The following is an 18,905-nucleotide window of genomic DNA, read 5'->3' as shown; positions in this document are numbered from 1 at the left end:
GGTTTCCTCCCACAGTCCAAAAACATGACTGTCAGGTTAATTGGCCTCTCCAAACTGTCCCTAGGTGTGAGTGTGAGTGTGTGTGTGCATGGTTGTGTGTCTCTGTGTTGCCCTGCGACAGACTGGCGACCTGTCCAGGTGACCCCGCCTCTCGCCCGGAACGTTAGCTGGAGAGGCACCAGCAACCCTCCCGACCCCACTGAGGGACAAGGGTGTAAGAAAATGGATGGATGGACTCCATAAATTCAAATTCCAGCTGTTTATTGGACTTTTAATTGCGTTATTCACACGGTTTTAAAATCTCCAAACTTGTTTCTCTCTTCCTGACAGTCTTCCCTCCATTTCTGGTGAGGCAGCAGTCAGTCACGGACTGGGAGCAGAGCTTCAGACACTTAAAGCTTTCAGCACAGATTGAGAGGTATCGCAGGGCGGAGAGTCCTCCACAGCAGCAGTTCATTGTCGGAGTTGTCAGGCAGCCAGCTCTGAATAGAGAGGCGGCGTTCACACACTGGAGCCAAACTACTACAACGAGATCTCTGCGACTTCCTTCCTGCTGACTGTGCCAGAAAACCGGAGCGGACTGAGCGATAACAGCCCCAACATGAACATGACATGTGAAAATGAGCTGGAAGCAGCTGCAGGTGGGACATTAAATTACACTTGAAGCAGCTCTCAGGGAATATTGAACTCTGTGGCTTCGCTAAAGAAAGGTGAGAAGATAAAAAGGAGCTGATCAGAACCAACAATGAGACAACTGCAGCAAACAGACAGCAGGACGGGGAATAAAGGCCGGAAATATTGTTGTTTTTCTATTATTCCAGACTCGTCCACACACTCGTCTATGGCAGTAATGTCACAGTCATTTTTAGTTCAAGATTCAAACTCCAGATTTCCAGTTGTAGTAGAATGTATTGATAAAACCCAATAACAAACCTCTAAAAGTTTAGTAAATAGCCGCTTCTGCACTCAGTAAAGACTTCTTAAAGTTAGATAATGCTGAACATCATTTCACATTGATGTAATTTGGCAGGATACAAATACAGAAAACTACGGAAGACGATTACTGCCACTTAAAAAAAACCTAACAAAAAACTCTGGTTTTAGTCTCCTGTGATCAAAAGTCAAAATTCTGAGAAAGGGTAAGAATTTCGACCTTTTTTTCTTAGAATTCTGACTTTTTTTTCTTTAGAATTTGGACTTTCTGGTAAATTCTGAGAAAAATAAATAATTTTGAAAAAATAAATAAATCAAAAATTCCAAGAATTTTTTTGTGTGTGTGTGTGTGTGGTCCTAATCCTCTTAAGTTGAAAACTCTTTCATTTGATTGATGAAATATTATTTAAAGATACAGGGTTATTTTCAAGGTTCTATTCACATGACCCTGTGGGTCACAAAAACTTTACGGCGGGCCAGATTTGGTTCTTGGGCCTCAAGTTAGACATATGTGGTCTATGTGCTACAAAAAGCATATTTGTTACATCTTTTTGAATAAAATCCTTCGTAGATAATGAGATTATATTCTGAGTTCCAATCAAAATGAGCTCTTTTAGAGTTTCTTGTCACTTTAAATCCATATAAGCTCCTGGCCCCCCAACTCAACGTTTAGACTCGCACGTGAAAATGGTTGCAAACATCTGTAATATTATACATTATACATCCGTACATCTTGGAAAAGCAGAAGTGGATCCTTCTGTACAACCAACAAGAATTCGGGAAGTGGTTTATGGATGGCAAGTCAACAACAATACATTTGTCTTTTCCACCAGCCATTGTACAGCACATACAGAGGTAAAACCAGCTGACCATACATGCTGGAGTTCAGCTTGGGTTGTTAGGTGTCCGGCTGGGCTTTGCTGGGGTTGCTAGATAACTGACAGTACCAGCTGATTTTTGACAACAACTCATTTTCCAGACACCAAAAAACAAGAAATAATTGCCAAAAAATGGTTGGATGCTTATTTGTTGTTTTTTTGAGCAGTTGGGCTGGTTTTAGAAGCAGTAGAAACCCAAATGGAAGTACAAATGTGCAAAATCTGAATTTTGCATCTCCTTTAAGTTTCCTGATGATCGATCACTCAAACAAGTTTTTTATCTCGTATTTGTTTTTTAAACACGACTAGTCAAAATGTTGCTCCTTCTTATTGCATTTCTTTGTCGCAAATGGCAAACGCTTCCAAGAATAATTACTTTTTGCGTCTCCTTCACAAATGGCTTCTTAACATGAATCTTGAGCATCATTCATCCTGATGGGTGTCAAACAGTGAGAAGCACTTAGGGCTTTCCAAAGTCCCTCCATAATCACCACAGAATAGGCAGTTATGCTAATTAGGTCATTAATTTGCTTATTAATGCACTAATTAACACAGAGTCCCGTGCAAACATGGGTGGCTGCATATTAATATGATCCCTGCGTCTTACGCTTTGAGTGGTTCCTGCAGTTCCAACAAGTTTCTCCTTTATTAATATGCAATAGACAAGCTGCAAAATCAGCCAGGGATCTCGAAATCTAATCAGATAATCTGATATGCAGATAGAAAGGGATTCTTTTAGTTATTGTTCTTAAGTATGTATATTCACAAAGATTAGAGACAGTTATTTAATGAAGTCATAGTCCCTCTAAAAGCTACATCTAGTCTAATAAGAGTCAAATATTACCGTAAAGTTCTGGGAACTGGGGCACCCGTGACAGACCTTGATAAAAAACAGATTTTAAATGTTATTATGGCAGGTTAAAGCCGAATAAACTAATACCACAGCAGCAGAACAACAGTCAGGCTATTTCACACAAGACCAACAAGGCCTGACTGAATTAGGCAGCAACAAGCTGAATTAATTCAAAATCAATTATAAGTTCCCCCTAAAGGGGCCTAAAAGGACAACATTTCTTCTGAGCTCCAAACGAGTCAACTATTTTATGCAAACACATAGCTAGAGGTTTAAAATAGCTACCAGGAATCTTTAATTAGAACCGTTACCCTCCATCACTGTGATCCACGCCACAACCATCGCAGTGACTGAGCAGAACGCACACCCAGATGAGAGGAGAGAAAACAAAAAGGAGAACACACACAGGTTCAAACTCCAAAGAACAAGAAAAGATCCGACAGCGAGATAAAAAGTGAGTGTCAGGCGAGGAGACAGACCAACAGAAATAATCATCGGGACAGATAAGCAGACTGTGAGATAAGGACAAACGCAAAGGCAGACAAGTGTGAAATCAGACACTCTGCGGCTGACAGCAGAGGACGACTGGAAAAGGCGACATCTGAATGTTTTCTCATAGCGGACTCACCTTCCCCAGCGTTGTAGGCCAGAATGGAGCGGGTCCTCATTTGCTTGCCCTCCACGGTTTTGCTGGAGCAGGTCTGGGAGCAGGTCGACCACGGCGTCCAGTCGCTGAGCACGCAGTCTCTGGCGCAGGGCACCTCGCAGGAAACGGGCTCCAAAACGGCCGAGGAGGAGCACAGGCTTCTGTCCACCAGCTCCCCTGGAGAAAAACCAGACACAACCCGGTCAGAACCAGCGATGTTACAACTGTAATTACAACTTACTACAAAAATTTTGATTTACATAAACTGTGCCTTCTGGTTGGGAACCTTTAGAACAGCGTTGGTTTATTAACCAGTTGAATCTTCTTGCTAAAGGCGACATATTAAACATTCTTTAACAGGTTAGAGCAGGTTTATGGGCTACACAAAACACGTTAAATTTTTTGCAGAAGATCATTCTTAGATAATTAAATTTTAGTCTGAGTTCCAATTAGAATGAGCTGTTTTAGGGCGTCTTGTCACTTCAAATCCAAATAAACTTCTGATGGCCACGCCCTCCAACTCAACGTTTACACTCAAACTTAAAAATGGGTGCAACATAAAGCAGCAATTTGTTTCTGAATGGGAAATCGACAACAAAGCCTTTGTCTTTTCCAGCAGCCGTTGTGCAGCGCTTACAAAATCAGCTGACCAACCATGCTGGAGCTCCGTTTGGGTTGCTAGGTAACGGGCTGGGCTCGGCTGGTGTTGCTAGGTAACGGGCAATGCCTGCAGAATGTGCCTTAATCTGGAGCTTTTTTAAACGGCCAATTTTCCCAGGCACCACAAAATATTAACCAACTGCATGTTTTTTTTAAGTGGTTGGTACTATTTTTATAAGCAGTAGAAATACAAATGGAGATATAAAGGTGCAAAATGTGAATTTTGCATAATAAGTCTCATTTGAGAAGAAGAAAAAAAAAATCTTTTTGAGCTGTTCAGCAAATATCTCCACTCGAATTAAGTCTATTACACTTCAAGTGCATTTGGATGTTTTCCATTTTTCTATGCTGAAAACTAAACGCTTATAGAGGCTGTTTGTTTTGGGGTTATTTGCTGTAAAAAAGAAACAGGAGAACACCATTTATAGTTAATATATGAAGTTATTTGGAGTAAAAACATGGACTTAAAATGTAAAGTGCTTCCACTTAAATCAGCTCCCATCTGTGAGTCAGACCATGGAGTCATTTGAGTTTACCTAACATGAAAGAAATGGATGAAAAACAAATTTGTGCTTAAATTAAAGACAGGTGGCTTTCCTTTTAATTTCCTGTTGTGGGCGATTTATTTCCCAATAGACTCTACAACTTACAAGCTGCCATCTGGCTTTTCAGGTAACAAATATCAACGGCTACATTCGGGAGATAAGGGAAAACAAATTAATTGTAGCAACATTACCCTAAGTCTGTGTAAATGTTTGGTAATTATGACAATATGGCTCCTTCATTTCTCTGTATTAATGAGGTGGCGTGTAAAGTGTAATTAAAACTACAATTTCTCTTGAAAGTGAGGAGTCGCCATTTGAGTTTTAGTGCAAAGTAATAAGAATAATAAGAGGATTAGTGTCAAAATGCAGTTTGGACCATTATTCAGCAAACTATATCTATAAGACACTGAGGAAAATTAGTCCACAACTTGCTCTCTGATGTTGCTAAATCTAGCAAAATTATTGTCAAACATTTGTGCTATATTTGTGTCATTTTAAAGATATGAATAAATTAAAAGTTACCAGAGGTCATGAAAGGTTAACCAAATCCACACCCCAACTTGTTTAGTCAGACAAATTTGGTGTCAATCAACTCAACTACATTTTTGCAGCAAAAAGTTTTGTTTGTGCTGCTTTTGCTCAGAAGACACTAATGAAAGTTTAACAGTCAAAATGTCGACTCCTTTAGCCAACTGCATTATTCAAACAAAACACTTTGCTGCACAAAAATAGCTGAGTTGATGGACAAAAAAAAAGATTTTGCAAATGTAAGCTGCGGGGTGGCTGACCTCTTTGGCTTGCAAAGTTGCATTTGAATGAACGTTTGGTTGCATTTAGAGAAAAATTTTAATATCAAATCAATTAAAACACCCCTCATTTAAAACATAGACACTAAGGTCGCACTAGTTGTCCAGGATGAGAATGTACAAGAAAACAAGGTCAGCAGATACTCCCGTTTTCTGTAATCTGACATTTTTTTTCCATTTAATTCAATTTACATTGGAGGCTTAGACCCCCATATGAATACAGTGCACAACTACTCAGCAGTTCAGAAATCTCCAATTTGACTACTTGAGATAGATAATCATTAAACAGATGTTAAAAAGATTTACAATATATTATTGACTGAACATTTCCTGCAGAATCTACAATAAATGTAATCTCTTGAATGTACACATTTGCATGTGATATGCAGGATTTGGGTTAATCTGATTCTTTTCTCTATGAATCAGTGGAAAAAAAGAAATCCATAAGAGTGGATTTGTAAAGAAGAGAATAATCTATGGAGATTACACAGATGTATTGAGATACAGTTATTGAGTGGGTCAGTATTAAAATAATGAAAAATCTTACATAACTCATTGTATTATTGGTACCTTAGAACATAAAGTTTATAGGTCAGAAATTTGGTCATTTTTTGTTATTTTTATTTGACTGCAAAGTTTTCTTATTCCGAGAGTTCAAATGTTTCAGATGAGGATATTAAAAACAGAAAATATTACTGGATAATATATGGAAATAATGTTTAATGAAAGATTTGAGAATATAATTTAATGTCTGGAAACCAGGCTGAAATTAGTTGGTAAGAGTTTCTGTTTTTGCAGTGCAGAAACATGTAGGATATTTCTAGGCTGACTGAAGTTGTTGTTTCTGCTTTCATCCAGTGATAAAGAATATTTTCTTTCACTTTAGCATGCATACAGTATTTTATTATGAATTCTCGATAAAATATTCATTGTGGTGGACCTTTAGCTCCAAGAAATCTCCATGAAAATGGGGGCACTTCACATGAAAGGCGCAAATTCACATAGGATTCCTGTGTTTCATCGCTATTGTTCATGTTTTATTGATGAGTTCCTAGTAGCCGCTATAAGTGGATTATATTAACCCACATATCTGAGTGAGTTACTTGATACTCTGCCATAAATCAGGTGGTTAAGCGATATGTATACTCTTAAAAAATACATGCAAACCTTTCCATGACTGAATTGAACCAAAACCCTCACTGCAGCCGACTTTATATTGAGATGTCACTTTGACTGAGACGCAGTGAACCCATCATGACTGAAACGGAAAAGCATGAAAATAAGAAACGACAAGGGACCTGCGTATTTCTCAGGCTCCGACAAAGACGCATGAATGAACAGAACCACCCACTATGAGGGCAGAAACCTCAACGCTCTGTATGCAGAGAAGAAAAAGCTCCCCGACTAAGTGGCCAAGCAGTCAGCTTTGGGAATATCAATAGCCAGTTTCAATAACATTTGTATCGACCTTCGCCTGCTGTCTGGGGCCTGGCTGGGTGGCCTTTTCTGGGGGTTTTTATGACTGGTACACACACAGTGAAAAAACAAAAAACAACAACAAAAAAACACAACACGCGGCCACAATGTCGCAGTGAAAAATTGCCGAGGCGAAAAGCAGATCGAAAATCCAAAGAGAACAAATCAATTCTCATCAGATGTGAAGGAGATCAATCAGCTGAAGTCACAGAGAAAGAAGAACAAAAAACACGTTTCTACAGGTAAAACCGTACAGAGCACCAACATTTTATACATAAACTGCTTAGATTTATTTATAAGTAACTGCATTTGAGCATAAAATTAACATTTATGTAGATGAGATTTGTAAATAACCTGAAAGCCAACAGCTGCCTGCTTTATTAATTACCATGATGATATTCTGATTGCCATTTTTACTCTTCTAAAAGTAACATTTGTGTTAATCTCATGGTTAATGATGGTAGTAATGATGATACTGTGGTTTTGTGATTAATACTGCTCTTCCCAATCGCTTCCTTTTTTTATTTGTTCCTTTTACTTTGAAATGTAACTTCAAATATAATCTGGTCTCTAAAAATTGTTGCTCAATTCTTATGATTACACACTCAAACTTTTTATTTTCAGCAGTTGCTTTTTTTGAGTCTATATTATCCAGTTAGCAACTATTATTTCAATTATCGATTAATCATGATTAAACTGATTAATCGTTTCAGTCCTAATCGCTATAGTTATTAAGCCAATTGAAATCCATTTTCTAAATCATTTACACTTCTACAGATTTTCCCAATTAAATATGATCATAAGATTTTAAAAAATGTAGTTTTACCATAGGCACAACTGGCAGCCCACTAGTTTATATATCATCCAGTCTGTTCTTTTGTTTCATAGCGAAGAGAGAAAAATCCTATTGACAATCAAATTTTGTGCTTTTGAATGATATTTTTTGCATGATTTTCTCATATAGTGACGTCAGTAGAGGCAGGAAAGTGAAGATACACTCTTGTGCTTTTGTTATTCGTTATTCATGTGTCCCTGCAGCCCCTTCTATCAGACAGAAGAGTTAAACTCAGGACAGCCAAAATAATTCGAGGCTTTATTCCTTAAGCTGTTTAAAATGCGTCTAGTTTCTCATCAGCATAGTTACGGCAGGTGAACTGAAACACAACCATCAAGATAGGAGCCTGAAGCAAATGTACAGCACTCTGAACTCTAAATAACACATTAAAACTAATGAAACCGCTCACACGATCCGCTCCACTCATTAAAATACAACCGTCTGAATGCTGTGTGAAGTGTGTGATTTGTCTGGAACTTCCAATAAAGTGCAATAGTTCATTTGTTTATTTGATATTCAAAAGTTGATGCACAATTTGTTCATATTTTCCAAAGGTAAAATGTACTAGTCAGGATTAGGGCTGAAACGATTAATTTGATTATTCGAATTAATCGTGATTAATCGATTATTTAAATAGTCATCAACTAATTTAGTAATCGATTAATTGTTAACTAGAGTATACAGACTCAAAAGCATGCAATTTGCTGAAAGAACAACATATTTAGAGCAGAAATTAAGGCGTTTTGAAAATAACGCCAATTATTTTTTTAAAAATCACATTTTTCAATAAAAACTTTATTAGGATGAGTTGGTTTTTTGGTTGTATCAAAATTAGTGAAATAGAAACACTTTTGTTGCATCATAAGAGTCACATGATCAACAACCAGGTGTTGCCACTGGCACAAACAACAAAGAAGACAACAGGAAGTGGTTGGAGGATGAGGGCGCTGCATGCTCTTTAATGATTTGTCGCGTGGACAAACTTATTCATGTGATTTAAATGTGTTTCTTATTTAAAGGAAACACAGCAACTGTTAAATTGTTTTTATTTTTTTTTTTATATGAGCAAAATTTCAACATTTTGTGCGTATTCATAATGGAAATGCAGCTTATGCTATCGCAGAGCTAATTACATTACCTTTAGATATCAGGAGTAATAAAAGAAAGCTGTAATAATGTAAAGCAGCAAAGAGTGGAAGTTACTCCGACTCCCAGAGTTTCTGAGCACTGATTTGATATACTGAGAAGGAGGTTTAATTGTGCGTGCAGAGAGGAAACTGTAATGAGACAGACAGCAGGGAGACGGGTGGCAAAGCTGAATCAAGCAAGCGTTAAAGCAGGAGAGGTTTAAAAAAAAAGACAGAGGGAGGAAGGATGAGGGGAAGAGGAGTTGTGTAATGGAAATCTCCTCACGTACGTCAATGTCCACCAAAAGCCGGAGGGTCAGCAGATAGGTGACCTTGAGAAATATGGTGTTTTTCTTGCAAAGCCTGGCCTGTGTGTCATTTTTTTAAATTTGACAAATGGAGGTGGATTTAAAAAAAAATCACCGCAGTACAGGGATGGGCAAATTAGAGCTTGTTTGCTTGATGATGTCAATCATGAAACGCCGTCTCCGAGGACGGATGTGCTTAATTTGAACAAATGACTCACAGTTTTGAAAACACACAGCATAATAAAGCATCATTGCCATCTGCGCATCATCTCATCACTCTGCGAAAATCCCATCATCCGATCGGACAATGAGATCAAATTGCCTCCGCTCACCGTTACTGTTGATGCATTGAACTTGAGGCAGCTGAGTTCCAGGGCCGCACTGCTTCCCGTCATCAGGAATACACCTGTCCAGGCTGACCAGCTGCCATTTGTAGCAGCTGGGTTCATCACACGGCATGGCCTCCACAAGGTGAGGGCAGCTTCCTAGGCCCCCGGTTGGTTCGTTGGTAATCTGTCGTTTCCTCAGTTTGAAGCCTATAGGTAAAAAAAAAAAAAAAAAAAAAGACTTCTAAATATACWGCTCAAAAAATAAAGGGAACACTTAAACAACACAATATAACTCCAAGTAAATCAAACTTCTGTGAAATCAAACTGTCCACTTAGGAAGCAACACTGATTGACCAGACGAGGGTCCCCATTGTCAATCAGTGTTGCTTCCTAAGTGGACAGTTTGATTTCACAGAAGTTTGATTTACTTGGAGTTATATTGTGTTGTTTAAGTGTTCCCTTTATTTTTTTAAGCAGTGTATATCCTTCCATTGGTTTGAATACAGTCTATCATCAATATAAGCATAAATCAGTGACAATATAAATCACAATAGACGTGTGATCAAAATCAATTCAATATTTGGAATATTCACTGAATTCTGATCCAGAACCGCACAGCATTCTGGGAGATGTAGGCAGAGGAAAGACTTTAGCTGCTCAGCTCAACCTTTCACAGCCAGCTAAGCAAAGTTGGTGGAATCCACTCTGACTCACTCTTTGGTTACCTAGCAACTCACTCACTCCTTGGTTACCTAGCAACGACCTGCTGAGAAACTGGCACAGCAGCAGTTTAAAGTTTCCCCACTTTGCCTCATAACTGCTTAAAAATTAAAAGAAAAACAACAGCGTAGAGAGAAAACTGGATAAGGTCACACATCCAGTTCGGCAGTATTTCAGAAATTTGAAACAAAAAACTAATCCATAATTATTGATATATTGATATAGGTATAAAACACTTGCATCATGACGCATTTGTCTGCCAGCCATAATATTTATTCAATTACATTTACTAGAGTGATAACTTTAAATAGTATTTTTACTGCTCTATACTATTTACTTCTAAATTAGTAATATTATTGTGAATTACTGCTACACTTATTTGAGTAAAATTTCTGCACATCCAGAAGTTTTACTGAAATTTCTGGATGTGCGGAAAACATATTATTTGAATGTTTGTTTTTCAACTCGATGAAAAACAAACATATTTTAACCAAAAACATACGAGACACAAACATGCATAAGATCTCAGTTTTTCATACCAGCTTTGTTGTCCTAATGTTATTTTCTATCTGATGAACCTGTTGTGCCATTTAGAGAGTAATAATATGCAGTAAATATTGGAATAGAATTTACTTCATTGATCCCCAAAGAGGAAATGCTTATTATTTGACAACTACTTCATTCTAGGTGTTAAATATTAATAATGCAAATATAACCGTAAGCGATAAAATCTATAAGATATATAAATAATTATTGTCACTGGAGGCACATGTTGAGTTTAATATAATAAAATGTGTTTCTTTTCCCTGAATGTGTTGTTTTGCACTTATTTGTGGTCATTTTCTTTATTTCAGTTTTTAAAATGCCAGAATTTGCACATAACTTAATGTTTTGTCAGTTTGATGACATTATCTTAAAATATTAAATCCACCCAGGCACTTTGTGCAGCTGAATGGTTGCCTTGGAGATTAAAGGATTTCTCAAACACGCATGAAAGAATCAAAGCAACTCTCCAGGTAAGATTTAGATGAGGGAATAACATAACACAATATAAAGCTAAAAATGTCCATTTCACATAATTCTGACCCTTTAAAGTTGATATTTGTACCTTTCTTTCCGGTCTGATCGTTGCAGTTCTCAAAGATGCACGGCCCCCAGGCCCCCCAGGGCGACACCTCGCAGTCGATGGGACAGGGGATCTGGCAGAGCTGGGATCTGTTTGGGATCGGGCCCGTGCACAGCTGGTTCTCCATCGGGCGGGAGGCTGTGCAGGTCAGCAAAAGGAAAGGGCAAAATAACCAGCATGAAAAACGAACAAACAAACCTGATTGGACCAGGAAACAAGGATGCAAAAACAATTATTTACTCATTATTGGCGTAAAAAATCCCACAGGGAGAAGCTGAAAACTGCATCAGAAGGGAAAAAAAACAACCATGCCTGCGAGGTAGATGCTATTATCCCTCTGTTTGGTTTCTCCCCTCCCTGTTAGCATGTCAGAATGATAAATTAGCAATGATTATCTCTTGCAGCAACTTGATAGCAACTAGAAACATGGTGGAGCTCTGCTTTTTTCTGACTCTCAGTGGAGATGCAGAGAGGATATAATGCAACACTAAGGTGCAGCAGAACACGGAGGCTGTCTTGGCTCATGTTTATTCTATTAGGTGTAATTTGGCTTCTTTTTCCCTCATGGTGCCATGTTGAATTTAGAAACTCCTTCACTTGATGCATCTTGCAAATGGATGGCGGTCTGAAATATCACCGCAACGTTTCTATGAAAGCAGATGCTACCTGCATGCACAGCATCAAAGAGAGATGCAATAAACAAACAAACAAACGTATGTTCTTGAAAGACACTGATAATCATGTTTGCATATTTTACTAGTATGCTAGTTTTTTCAAAATATTCCTCCAAATATTCGACAATAAAGCGTCTGGTCGCTGTTTGAGGTTTTACTTGGGAATAGAAACTCATCTAAACCAAAGCTGCAGTTTAAAGTTGTTCACCTTTGTCACAAAGAACTTGTCTGTGCAATTTTAATTACACCTACACTGGAAAAAGCACAAAATCATATCAAGTATTTTTAGTCTGGTTTGTGGTGCAAATATCTTAGTACACTTAGAAGTAACTTTTCAAAAAGATGTAGGAGCTTGTGTATGTAAATAATCTATTAATATTGATTAAGAAAACAACTATTTGTCTTATAACATGTTCTTGCTATTAAATGTCTTGCAGTAAGAGAAACAATATGCCAGTGGAACTAGAATGTATTTTTAGATCAATATTAAAGGAATTATTTACCTAAAACAAGCTCCTATTATCTTGCTGAGTAGTTAGTTAGTTCTGTCTTATTTCAAGTCTACTAAGAAATTTCCACTAGAAAGCTTGGTAAGATTTTGTGTTTTTGCAGTGTGGCTTACAATCTAGAAGCTTTAAATTATAGAGAACCCAATCCAATTCCAAGTGTTTGATCTTGACATTCTCATGTTGTTGGTGGTATCTTTGTTTAGGATTAGATGGATGTCATAATTCCTGTCAGTCTGTGATTTTATACCAGCTGCACTCAGATCGCTAAATTGTTAGCTGTGCAGCTAAATTGCATAGCTAGCAACGCTGTACGCATCGTTCAGTTCTAAAGAATATCAGTTTAAATATCTAAGAGTTTTTCACATTTTGGAAATGTAATTAAACTGAAAGAGACTCTAATGGGCATGTTACTAATCTAATGAAGCAGTCTTGTGACAAAATAATTGCTGTAATAAACAACAACAGTTGGGACAAATTGAACAATGAGATTAGGACAGTTAAGCCCAATGTCATTCATACCTTTATCCAATCAATTTCATTCAATTCAATTAATTCAATGTTCAATATAAAAAAAATTCTGGAATTAAATGAAATGAGATAATTGGTTTATCTCAAGATATAAACCAAACAAAAAGGGTATCAATTAAACAATAATTTATCCATTTTCTATTTTTATTTTAATTTAAAAAAAATCAGCATCTCAATAGAGATAAAACCAGTGGAAAATTCTCGATTGGTATGAAACCAAATAAGCATATTATTTTTGCTTTTTTTCACATTTTTATGAGAATTTCTATGACTTATATTGAATTAATTTCAATGTTTGGAGGTTAGAAGGCCTGTTTGGCGTCACCCTAATTTATTACCAGATTTAAATCTAATTTTGTTTTGAATCATTTTGAGCTCAACTGTAAACACATATAGTGCAAAAACAGCTGTTTGAAAAAGGGTTAGTTTTATACAAATGGTACAATTTTTCCACATCTTAATATCTTTTTTTTCATTTAACACTAAATGTTCGAATTACTCTATAACCAAGAGAAAATTATCAATTTAGAAACATTATAAGGAATGCACACATAAGTAAGGGAGGTAATTTGTCAGATATTTTTAATGTGCCATCATCAGAAAATAGAATAGTGTTATTTGATAACTTAAAAATCCTTTTAGGGTGAAAATCCAGGTGATTTTTGTTCCTGTCCAGTTCAGTCTGAAGACCCACCTGGTCGATGTGCATCCTTAAATAAAACTTCTGAGAACTATTTTACAAAGATAAAACAAGCCTGTACAGTTGTACCTTTAAATCACATTTAATCCATTTAAAATAATAATAATAATAAAAAAGAAAATTATTAAGAAATAGCAAAGGGTCAAATTACAAATGTGAAATTCTGAAGTAAAAGCAGCTTGGAAGTATAGTAAAAGTAAGATCCCCACAACTGATTTAAAGGTTATTTAAACTTAATTTAACAGTAAAGAGTATGTTTGTGATTCCAGAAATAATATGTTTTCTCAACCAATTATTTCTTATCTGAACAGTTGAGTTTCTCCCATATTTTTCTCTGCTTTACCTCAAATTGTGTTTTTTTACAGTCCATTAGTTTTCTCAAAATACTTTTAATGCCAAGGCTTGAGCAAAGAGAGAGTGAGAAAAGGAGGAGTTTCAGGTGACTTACAAAATGATATCTATAACAAAATGTCCTGATACTGATTCCCACACACATGATCTTCAATCTTCCATTGAGAGAGAAAAGAAAATAAGGTTGTTTGGTGCAGGAGTGTCAAGCAGACCTGACATTTAAGCAGCCGTTTTGAGGTAGGTGGGATTAAAGGTTTTTTGCTGAAAACCAACTATGCTTTTTTTATCAGATATCCTCCATCTTAAAACCTCACAAGTTTATCTGATGCTGCAGAAGCAGAACTACACCTTTGCTTCAGCTCATGTTGCCTGGAAACAAAACATGATTTTAGAAGACAATTTCAAATCTCCAGTTGTGCTAAAATATTTTTTATATGTACTTTTAGAACATTTCCGCTAAATTGGTTAAACAAACATGCCATAAATAACTGAGGCAGAATATATTACACTTAAGTGTGACATTTGCTAGACTGCAAAAAGAGGAAAATGTTAAAATGAATTTTTGTCTTCAGATACCTCAGTACACTCAAAATAAGATGAAAGTAATTTACAAGTAACATTTCAGAAAGATATTGGAGCTTGTTTTAACAATTCCTTAATATTGATGTGAAAGTATGAGTTACACTGACAGATTATTTCACTTTTAACATAGGGAAACATTTCTTTTTATAAGTGAAATAATGGAACTAGTGTTTTTTTTTAATTAATATTAAGGAATTGTTTACTTATACCAAGCTCCAATATTTTTCTGAAAAGTTTTCTTTTATTTCACGTTTAGCAAAATACTTGGTAAGGTTTTGTGGTTTTCTGGAATATAGATGGTCTGTATACTTCTTCAAACTGTATACAGTTTGAAGAACAGTTTGTACAAATGTACATTTGTATATCAAATGTACATTGGTTAATAACCAATGTACATTTTATGTTTCCATCCATCCATTTTCTTTAGGCGCCATGACGGACGTCAAAAATGAGGATTGGGAATATTGAACAGAGCGACTGAAATTGTTTTCCCAAGTTGTTTTTGCCAGTTAATTCGTGGCTTCTACTTGTTTGAGTCGAGCTAATTTGTCTGTGAACGCAACACATCTGGTTGTGGCTTATGGACAGCGGGATTTATAAAAGTTGGAAACTGCTAGCTTAGAAGCACGTCAGGTGGGACCCATACCTCCACCCACCTTAATTCACACCACATGATTTATGTCGCTATGTCCTAAACAGCAGGTGATCCTCACATCGGAGCAACATTAAAAACGTACAAAAAAAAAACGAGATGCTAACCAGTTTATTTTCGTACATGCTAGGCTACATGACGGTGCAGCTCTGTCTTCATGGTTACCGGTGCAGCTCGGTCTCCATGGTTACCAACGGTCACACGTGTACCTCCTCCAAAATGCCATATTTTATATCTTTCTAATAATATTTACTTATGTATATGTGTATATGAAGTAAAAGTACATAAAAGTACTAAAGTAAAAGTACGGTGACTGTTTATCACATCATGATAAAATAAGTTATGTTACTGAATCAATGAGATGCGTGTTTAAGACCCATAAGCATTAAAAGCAGGTGAATTGATGAATGACGAGAGAAAATGGCCCCAAACGTCAGATATTAACTTGCTAGCAATTTTGTTCACGATAAAAAAAGAAGTAATATTTATCAATCAATCAATCAAATTTTATTTGATTGATTGATTGATCAATCAAATAAAATTGATTGATCAATCAATTCAGCAGCCTGAAATGCCTTGTGCAGCAAGGCATTTCAGGCTGCTGAAATGCCTTGCTGCACATTTCAGCAGCAAGGCATTTCAAAGTGCTTTACATAATTAAAATAAAAACAGCATGTGACATTAATTAATTCCAAGTATATGAACGTTAATCTTACCTTGTAAAACGTGTTGGCTGGAAATCCACGTTTACATCGAGGGCTGACAGTTGTTATGATTAGCGCCCTGCTATGCCGACGCATCTTTCCTTATTAAAAGTTATAAAATAAAATAAGTTTGGTTTGCATCCTAGTTTTTTTCTGCAGCCGACCATGCAGGCTCTATGACCATTTCTGAAGAGAAATCAACTACACCGGAGCGATGTTAGGCTACAGATTTCCGTTTTTAGACCAGCGTCAAAGGAAGCATTGGTTGTTTTGACGTCCGTCATGGCGGAGTGGGCGGAGTTCTGACAGCGTGACGTCACGGGCAAAGGGTCAACAGTTAGCAAAAAATGACGTCTCATTCCTGGCGGCTCTTTTCTCGACGCTGTTAAAACGTTAAAGTACATAAGCTTCTGCTGTTTGTAAAATCAGAAAATGACTATGCTGTCCAAATTATTTCACAAGACACTTTTATAAACACCCTGTCATTTTCTCTGAAATAATCACAGCAGCTTTGAAATAAGTGCCTGTAATCAACTCGTGACATCTCAGGTCCTCATCAGCACCTGCTACCGTGAAAAGACGTGTTTTATTTTAATTACAAGCCTCAGAGGAAAACAAAACAGCCTGAATTGACACCATCTGTTCTGTAAACCAGAACACTAAAAGTGAATCCAACTCACATAAAGCCGATGTCTGAAGGCATCAGACGCTGTGTGAATATACAAAAAAATAAAAGTTTAAATATCTTTATTTATGGAGCCCTTTGGAGACATGGGGGGAATTTTTTCTTTTTCGTTCCCTTGCAATAAATAAGCAAAACACACGCTGGTTTATTTTATATACAGTCACAAATGGCAATTTAAAATGGCAAATATCTTTAAAGACACAAGTTTCTACATTCTTAACGCTTTGGTGCAAAAAACCAGATTGAAAATCACTCTATTACTGCATGTTCATGTTTGTGTAAGGCTGAGATGGGACTGGATATGAAAACTTTCTTAATCAGATTACCAACAGGAAAAAGACACAATCAAAACTGTCAGATTACTTTATTACCCTGTGAAAATAAGTAAATAAAAATACTCCAAATAGTCTGGATTTTTTTATTTGGTTTCTGTTTATGTCTTGGAAGAGACAGAAATGCCATGATTGACCTGTTTTGCTTTTTGCACATAGCTTTGTGGTGCATTTCTATTCTTAAGAAACTGATATAAAACTTGAAATATCTCACAAACGAGACACTAACATAGATGAAGAAACCTTACAAAAACCTTATATTTAACTTGACTACACAAAGACCTGCTGGTTTAATCTATTAATCTTGCTGTTTTAACATTAGTTAGCATACTGTCGGTCGGTGGACTGCGACTGTTTATCACATCATGATAAAATAAGTTATGTTACTGAATCAATGAGATGCGTGTTTAAGACCCGTAAGCATTAAAACCAGGTGAATTGATGAATGACGAGAGAAAATGGCCCCAAACGTCAGATATTAACTTGCTAGCAATTTTGTTCACGTAAAAAAAAAAAAGAAGTAATATTTAGCGTGCAAAGGACAAATAAAATTATTTCTTAGTTTGTTCACAATTAGAGGGGTTGCGAGTTCTAAATGATGTTAGTAGCCTAATTGTAAATAGTTCTAGTAGTTAGAATAATGTACTTTTAGTTGTGTTTTGAAGGCAACATGTGCAGTAGAGTGGCTGCTGACGCAACGTGACGTCGACTGATAATCCCTGTATAACAGGAAGACTCGATTATGTCGCATGAACTGACCAGTACATTATTGTGAGGGAACGCAATACGTTTGGTAATGCAAAAGAAAAAATCCCCCATGTCCTCTACGGGACACCGTACGCTCCTTATTCAGGTAGTCGTACAGTAAAAGCATCGCCAGCTGTTTCAACAAGACATCTAAGAGCTTAAAGTCTGAACCATCGTTCCCTGAGAACTGTGGAGAGACGAGGGGCTTTTGAAATGCAAAATGTCTAATTCCCAGTAAGAACATGCTGAAAGTCACATGCTAACTTTGTTGATCCTCTGTTAATCCATGCATTACTGGGGAATCACTCACTTCGATCTTTACAATGGTGAATATTAAACAGAAGACCAAAGTAATACTAGCGTTGAAGTGAAGAAATGAAACATCCCTGTTCTCTGCTTGTCTGTAAGTCCATTTGTAGTTCACTCTCCTGCGAGATAAAACTGACAGCACTGCACAGGAATCCCTCCTGCATCTGTGGCTTGCAGTCTGCAGAGGTAGAAAACGGCTCACCAACACTTTGCATCTATATTCTGTTTGTGTGCGAACAAAGTCTTTCCTTCTTCAGTCCCTCTGAAGCTCCAACTCCTCCATTTTAAACACAATGAAGAACTTTTTGTAACAAAATTCAGCGCTCAGATTGAGTGAAAAACTCCAGTTTGAGGTTGTAACTCTCCTGAAATTAAAATGTTTCACAGTTATTGGAATTTGAAAAGAATGGCAGCTACACTGAGCGCTTCTGAATCACTGCTGAAATCAATAGTTTTCTTTCTGTTTGCGAAACGATGCTGTGTTCAAACAGCGGAAAGAAAAGGCATCAAATAGGAAGAAGTCGTAATAAAAACACAAGAAGACAACCGAAGTGGAGAATATCGGAGAGTGGAAAGATTACAAGGGCAGGGAGGAAACAAGGAAACGAGAGCAGTAGAAAAGGAAAAGCTTAGAAGAGGATGATAACAGAAGAGGAAGAGGATTAAATTCGGTGACAAATTATCCAACCTTTAGTGGGAAGAAAAATGAAAAGCAAAAAAGTAAAGACTTTTTCCCATCAATGCAAGTAAATAAAAAAAAAGATACTCTTAGTTGGTTGTTTCTTCCACCCAATCTTGTCATGTTTCTGGCCCGTCTGCCTGCTATGTTTCTCTCCTCTGTACTCCTCATCAAGCTCATCTGGTTCACCTGCATGCTGCTGCGCTGGAGC

General features: G+C 36.9%; 1 protein-coding gene across 8 annotated transcripts in view; it reads right to left on the bottom strand.

Moving 5' to 3' along the window:
- The window catches only part of thsd7ab (thrombospondin, type I, domain containing 7Ab), a 224,881-nt gene that overhangs the window by 78,979 nt on the left and 126,997 nt on the right, over positions 1–18,905 (bottom strand). For 5 of the 8 annotated variants that reach the window (XR_535685.1, XM_008430970.2, XM_008430964.1 and 2 more), the window contains 5 exons: positions 11,225–11,380; positions 9,400–9,603; positions 3,293–3,487; positions 2,976–3,014; positions 2,656–2,691 (listed from right to left, as the gene is read on the bottom strand). Coding sequence is in view for 7 of the 8 variants with exons in the window: in XM_008430970.2 (XP_008429192.1) it covers positions 2,656–2,691; positions 2,976–3,014; positions 3,293–3,487; positions 9,400–9,603; positions 11,225–11,380 (630 nt within the window). In the remaining variant the exon portion in view is untranslated. The remainder of the gene's footprint in view (positions 1–2,655; positions 2,692–2,975; positions 3,015–3,292; positions 3,488–9,399; positions 9,604–11,224; positions 11,381–18,905) is intronic. The other 3 variants (XM_008430967.2, XM_008430969.2, XM_008430971.2) reach the window with 1 other exon arrangement.

Source organism: Poecilia reticulata, linkage group LG16 (assembly GCF_000633615.1).
Source record: "Poecilia reticulata strain Guanapo linkage group LG16, Guppy_female_1.0+MT, whole genome shotgun sequence".
NCBI classification, from domain to species: domain Eukaryota; kingdom Metazoa; phylum Chordata; class Actinopteri; order Cyprinodontiformes; family Poeciliidae; genus Poecilia; species Poecilia reticulata.
This window is presented reverse-complemented; position numbering and strand designations above follow the sequence as displayed.